The sequence below is a fragment of the Hyperoodon ampullatus genome (genome assembly GCF_949752795.1).
Source record: "Hyperoodon ampullatus genome assembly, chromosome: 4".
Taxonomy (NCBI): domain Eukaryota; kingdom Metazoa; phylum Chordata; class Mammalia; order Artiodactyla; family Ziphiidae; genus Hyperoodon; species Hyperoodon ampullatus.
In genome coordinates this window covers 148,734,739-148,742,131 of record NC_136917.1, presented here as the reverse complement: position 1 = coordinate 148,742,131, position 7,393 = coordinate 148,734,739, and the positions used below count along the sequence as shown (strand labels likewise).

The 7,393-nt window shown below is 42.6% G+C and overlaps 1 protein-coding gene across 1 annotated transcript; it reads left to right on the top strand.

Moving 5' to 3' along the window:
* Window positions 1–991: 991 nt before the first annotated feature.
* LOC307051321 (tetratricopeptide repeat protein 9C-like) lies at window positions 992–1,527 on the top strand (the record flags this gene model as incomplete). The annotated part of the gene is given in 2 exon segments (XM_079701620.1): window positions 992–1,124; window positions 1,127–1,527. Coding segments are annotated over 2 exon segments (513 nt in total). The 5' UTR covers window positions 992–1,012.
* Window positions 1,528–7,393: the final 5,866 nt, after the last annotated feature.

The window sequence follows — 7,393 nt, the reverse complement described above, 5'->3', positions numbered from 1 at the left end:
AGAGAAATATAAGGTGAAACAAAAACAAAGAAGAAAAAGTTATTAGGAAAGGAGTACAATGAGAAATAGAAGGCAAGTGTATGCAGGTTCAGTCAGACAACTGGTTGGTATTTTCTATTTTTAAAAGACATTGGTTATACATACAATGGAATATTACTCAGCCATAAAAAGAAACAAAATTGAGTTATTTGTAATGAGGTGGATGGACCTAGAGTTTGTCATACAGAGTGAAATAAGTCAGAAAGAGAAAAACAAATACTGTATGCTAACACATATATATGGAATCTAAGAAAAAAAAAAGAGGTCATGAAGAGCCTAGGGGCAAGATGGGAATAAAGACACAGACCTACTAGAGAATGGACTTGAGGATATGGGGAGGGGGAAGGGTAAGCTGGGACAAAGTGAGAGAGTGGCATGGGCATATATACACTACCAAATGTAAAATAGATAGCTAGTGGGAAGCAGCCACATAGCACAGGAAGATCAGCTCTGTGCTTTGTGACCACCTAGAGGGGTGGGATAGGGAGGGTGGGAGGGAGATGCAAGAGGGAAGAGAGATGGGGACATATGTATATGTATAACTGATTCACTTTGTTATAAAGCAGAAACTAACACACCATTGTAAAGCAATTATACTCCAATAAAGATGTTAAAAAAACCCCAAAAAACCAAACATTGGTTGAATTTTGTAGTACTGCCTTCACTTTTTCATGGAGTCTCCTCACACTGGAGTCGCCACTTTAGGAAATCAATTAATTTCTGGCTTTACTCCTCCCACGTCCTCTCCCTGATCAATCCCCTGCACGTCTAGAGATTGAAAAGTAACTGCAGAGAAGAAAGGAAGGGGCTGTAGTAGAATCAAGGAAACCTCATTCCCTGAGAGGCCTCCTGGAGAAGGAGAATTTCCTGCCTGTTTAAGTGGGCTAACAAAATTGGTTATTTCGCTCCTATCCCCAGAGCTCTGGTTGCTCTTTCACTTCCCACTTCCTCAAGAGCACTGGGTGACAAAGTTATGGAGAAGCATCTGCAGGAGGCCCAGCTGTACAAGGAGGAAGGGAACCAGTGTTACCGGGAAGGGAAGTGCCGAGATGCTGTGCGTGGGTACCATCAAGCTCTGAAGCAGCTGCGGGTCTGGATCCAAGTCTGCCCTCCCCGATACCTAATCTGGGACCTCAGGGCCCGGCCCTCACACCTGAACAGGAAAACGTACTGCACACCACCCAGACAGACTGCTACAACAACTTAGCTGCCTGTCTTCTTCAGATGGAGCCAGTAAACTATGAACGGGTGAAAGAATACAGTCAGAAGGTCCTGGAACGAGAGCCTGATAATGCCAAGGCCCTGTATCGGGCTGGGGTGACCTCTTTCCACCTGCAGGACTATGACCAGGCTCGGCACTACCTCATGGCTGCTGTCAATAGGCAGCCAAAAGATGCCAGTGTCCGGCGGTACCTTCAGCTAATGCAGTCAGAACTCAGCAGCTACCATCGGAAAGAGAAGCAGCTCTACCTGGGCATGTTTGCTTAACAAAGAAGAAAGATACCCCTCCACTGGAACTTAGGTGAACCATTAAAGACCCACCAAAGGGAAACCTGAGCCTCAGCAAGAGAAATTAAACCCATACCTCTGACAGAGGTGAACTTCTATTTTGTTTCTAGTTCTGCACAAACTCTTTATTGCTTACATAGCCTGTGTCTGTTTTTGTTTCTCCATCTATGTATTTATATGGCTTTTAATATGTGGTATTATTAGGGACATTTGCCTTGAGAAATACAACCAGAAAACATTCATCAGTCATGGGTGGAATTAATCATATCTTTGGCACAGATTTTAATGATAGATGTTGGTAGATGTAGTCATTTACAAAGGAGAAGGCTAGCAGAGGATGAAGTAATAAGGAAGGAAGAAAGGAGTTTCTTCCTTCGTTTCCTCAGATGCCCAAAGCCAAAGTTACACAGGCCACAAACTGGCAAATATATATACTGTGAAACTAGACAATTATAAATTGCACCCACATGGCTCAGAATGAAAGATTTGAAATTAACCATCTTGATTAAAATAATTCCTTTTTCTTAATGTTCCACATACATTCAGATTCTTTTTCCCCCACAAAAGTATCTAGCTCCTCTTGGTAATTTCTAGTCCTTGATATTGTTCACACTCAGATCATTAATTTAGTATACTTATTTATTTTTTTTTATTAAACCCTTCTGTATTAAAACCTCTGGAGTCAAGCATTTAAGCATATATTCTGTAATCTTTTAAAAGCCCTCATGCCAAAAAAACACTCATAAACATTTTAATTTTTAATAGGTGCATATCTATAGTATGCTCATTTCTCTAAAAAAACATAGGAAAGACAGTTTACCAAGTCTTCTAGAAACAATACCATAAAAGAACAGGATAAGAACATAGATCTGTTCTTTACCTGTTACCCGTCCCCTTGTATTTTGCAAGAGCTCAGTTCCTTAAAGAGGAGGGAAATGGTGAGGAAAGGTTCTCTTTCCTTAGTGCCTTTTAAACACCAGTGTACTTTCTGGAAGCTTTGTTGGGCATGGGTGCAGGTGCAGATCTGGTGCAGTCATGGCTCAGTAGGAGGCTTCATCAACTCGGAGCTCCTCTGTCATTCTGCTAATGTCTACAATATATGAGTTGTACAGAGTAGATGAGACCATAAAAGCACTGCCTCTACCTTTATGAGTGAAGGTAATAAGCATGTGCCATTAGCCATCATATAACCACAGACAGATTTCCGACAAAAACCCCTTAGTCTTGCCAAGTGTACACGAGCTCTTCTGCCTTTATCAGTAATGCATCTCTCTCAATGAGCTAGGCTCCCCTTTGAGTCTCCCTGTACCCTTAAATAATACAACCATCAACTTACAAACAAAACGTTTTTATACCAAATAATCTTTTAAGTCCAAGGACAGAACGAACAAAAGTTGAATATTTTATTCCTCTTCCAAGCTTCTTAAATTTCTAAGCCTAGACTGTTGCCAAATTATGTCATGGTTGTGTGTTATCTTTGTTTGGGATTGGTTTTGCTTTCTGATTTTCTTTTTTGCCCCTAAGACTTGATGTTACAGTAAGCTACGTTCTGCATCAATGCGGAAAAAATAAAACTGATATTTAAAAAAAACCCAGCTTCCGGGTAAGATGGCGGAAGAGTAAGACGCGGAGATCACCTTCCTCCCCACGGATACACCAGAAATACAGCTACACGTGGAACAACTCCTACAGAACACCTACTGAACGCTGGCAGAAGACCCCAGACCTCCCAAAAGGCAAGAAACTCCCCACATACCTGGGTAGGGCAAAGCGGGGAGATTCCCGCACAGAGGATCGGTGTCGAGCGGCACTCACCAGCCCGAGAGGCTTGTCTGCTCGCCCGCCGGGGCGGGAGGCGCTGGAAGCTGAGGCTCGGGCTTCGGTCAGAGCGCAGGGAGAGGACTGGGGCTGGCGGCGAGAACTCAGCCTGAAGGGGGCTAATGTGCCACAGCTAGCCGGAAGGGAGTCCGGGAAAACTCTGGAGCTGCCGAAGAGGCAAGAGACTTCTTCTTCCCTCTTGGTTTCCTGGTGCGCGAGGAGAGGGGATTAAGAGCGCTGCTTAAAGGGGCTCCACAGACGGGCGCGAGTCGCGGCTGAAAGCGCGGAGCCCAGTGACGGGCGAGGGACGCTGGGGCTGCTGCTGCCGCCGCCAAGAAGCCTGTGTGCGAGCGCAGGTCACTGTCCACACCGCCCTTCCGGGAGCCTGTGCAGCCCGCCACTGCCGGGGTCCCGGGATCCAGGGGCGGCTTCCTTGGGAGAACGCACGGCGCGCTTCGGGCTGGTGCAACGTCACGCCGGCCTCTGCCGCTGCAGGCTCGCCCCGCACTCCGTGCCCCTCCCTCCCGCCCGGCCTGAGTGAGCCAGAGTCCCCGAAGAGGTTGCTCCTTTAACCCTGTCCTGTGTGAGCGAAGAACAGACGCCCTCCGGCGACCTACACGCAGAGGCGGGGCCAAATCCAAAGCTGAGACCCAGGAGCTGTGAGAACAAAGAAGAGAAAGGGAAACCTCTCGCAGCAGCCTCAGAAGCAGCGGATTAAAGCTCCACAATCAACTTGATGTACCCTGCATCTGTGGAATACATGAATAGACAACACATCATCCCAAATTGAGGAGCCAGGAGCCAGTGCTGTGCCTCTGAGGTGGGAGAGCCAACTTCAGGACACTGGTCCACAAGAGACCTCCCAGCTCCACATAATATCAAACGGCGAAAATCTTCCAGAGATCTCCATCTCAACACCAGCACCCAGCTTCACTCAACGACTAGCAAGCTACAGTGCTGGACACCCTATGCCAAACAACTAGCAAGACAGGAACACAATGCCACCCATTAGCAGAGAGGTGGCCTAAAATCATAAAAAGTCCGCAGACACCCCAAAACACACCACCAGACGTGGACCTGCCCACCAGAAAGACAAGATCCAGCCTCATCCACCAGAACACAGGCACTAGTCCCCTCCACCAGGAAGCCTACACAACCCACTAAACCAACCTTAGCCACTGGGGACAGACACCAAAAACAATGGGAACTACGAACCTGCAGCCTGCAAAAAGGAGACCCCAAACACAGTAACATAAGCAAAATGAGAAGACAGAAAAACACACAGCAGGAGAAGGAGCAAGATAAAAACCCACCAGACCTAACAAATGAAGAGGTAATAGGCAGTCTACCTGAAAAAGAATTCAGAATAATGATGGTAAAGATGATCCAAGATTCTATTTCCCAGATCCAAAATCTTGGAAATAGAATAGACAAAATGCAAGAAACAGTTAACAAGGACCTAGAAGAACTAAAGATGAATCAAGCATCGATGAAAAACACAATAAATGAAATAAAAAATACTCTAGATGGGATCAATAGCAGAATAACTGAGGCAGAAGAACGGATAAGTGGGGTGGAAGATAAAATAGTGGAAATAACTGCTGCAGAACAAAATAAAGAAAAAAGAATGAAAAGAACAGAGGACAGTCTCAGAGACCTCTGGGACAACATTAAGCGCACCAACATTCGAATTATAGGGGTTCCAGAAGAAGAAGAGAAAAAGAAAGGGACTGAGAAAATATTTGAAGAGATTATAGTTGAAAACTTCCCTAATATGGGAAAGGAAATAGTTAATCAAGTCCAGGAGGCACAGAGAGTCCCATACAGAATAAATCCAAGGAGAAATACGCCAAGACACATATTAATCAAACTGTCAAAAATTAAACACAAAGAAATCATATTAAAAGCAGCAAGGGAAAAACAACAAATAACACACAAGGGAATCCCCATCAGGATAATAGCTGATCTCTCAGCAGAAACTCTACAAGCCAGAAGGGAGTGGCAGGACATAATTAAAGTGATGAAGGAGAAAAACCTGCAACCAAGACTACTCTACCCAGCAAGGATCTCATTCAGATTTGATGGAGAAATTAAAATGTTTACAGACAAGCAAAAGCTGAGAGAGTTCAGCACCACCAAACCAGCTTTACAACAAATGCTAAAGGAACTTCTCTAGGCAAGAAACACAACAGAAGGAAAAGACCTACAATAATGAACCCAAAACAATTCAGAAAATGGGAATAGGAACATACATATCGATAATTACCTTAAATGTAAATGGACTAAATGCTCCCACCAAAAGACACAGATTGGCTGAATGGATACAAAAACAAGACCCATATATATGCTGTGTACAAGAGACCCACTTCAGACCTAGAGACACATACAGACTGAAAGTAAGGGGATGGAAAAAGATATTCCATGCAAATGGAAACCAAAAGAAAGCTGGAGTAGCAATTCTCCTATCAGGCAAAATACACTTTAAAATAAAGACTACTAGAAGAGACAAAGAAGGACACTACATAATGATCAAGGGGTCGATCCAAGAAGAAGATATAACAATTGTAAATATTTATGCACCAAACATAGGAGCACGCCAATACATAAGGCAAATACTAACAGCCATAAAAGGAGAAATCGACAGTAACACAATCATAGTAGGGGACTTTAACACCCCACTTTCACCAATGGACAGATCATCCAAAATGAAAATAAATAAGGAAACACAAGCTTTAAATGATACATTAAACAAGATGGACTTAATTGATATTTATAGGACATTCCATCCAAAAACAACAGAATACACATTTTTCTCAAGTGCTCATGGAACATTCTCCAGGATAGATCATATCTTGGGTCACAAATCAAGCCTTGGTAAATTTAAGAAAATTGAAATTGTATCAAGTACCTCTTCCGACCACAATGCTATGAGACTAGATATCAATTACAGGAAAAGATCTGTAAAAAATACAAACACATGGAGGCTAAACAATACACTACTTAATAACAAAGTGATCACTGAAGAAATCAAAGAGGAAATTAAAAAATACCTAGAAACAAATGACAATGGAGACACGACGACCCAAAACCTATGGGATGCAGCAAAAGCAGTTCTAAGAGGGAAGTTTATAGCAATACAATCCCACCTTAAGAAACAGGAAACATCTCGAATAAACAACCTGACCTTGCACCTAAAGCAATTAGAGAAAGAAGAACAAAAACATCCCAAAGTTAGCAGAAGGAAAGAAATCATAAAAATCAGATCAGAAATAAATGAAAAAGAAATGAAGGAAACGATAGCAAAGATCAATAAAACTAAAAGCTGGTTCTTTGAGAAGATAAACAAAATTGATAAACCATTGGCCAGACTCATCAAGAAAAAAAGGGAGAAGACTCAATAGAATTAGAAATGAAAAAGGAGAAGTAACAACTGACACTGCAGAAATACAAAAGATCATGAGAGATTACTATAAGCAACTCTATGCGAATAAAATGGACAACCTGGAAGAAATGGACAAATTCTTAGAAATGCACAACCTGTCAAGACTGAATCAGGAAGAAATAGAAAATATGAACAGACCAATCACTAGCACTGAAGTTGAAACTGTGATAAAAAATCTTCCAACAAACAAAAGCCCAGGACCAGATGGCTTCACAGGCGAATTCTATCAAGCATTTAGAGAAGAGCTAACACCTATCCTTCTCAAACTCTTCCAAAATATAGCAGAGGGAGGAACACTCCCAAACTCATTCTACGAGGCCACCATCACCTTGATACCAAAACCAGACAAGGATGCCACAAAGAAAGAAAACTACAGGCCAATATCACTGATGAACATAGATGCAAAAATCCTCAACAAAATACTAGTAAACAGAATCCAACAGCACATTAAAAGGATCATACACCATGATCAAGTGGGGTTTATTCCAGGAATGCAAGGATTCTTCAATATACGCAAATCAATCAACGTGATACACCATATTAACAAATTGAAGGAGAAAAACCATATGATTATCTCAATAGATG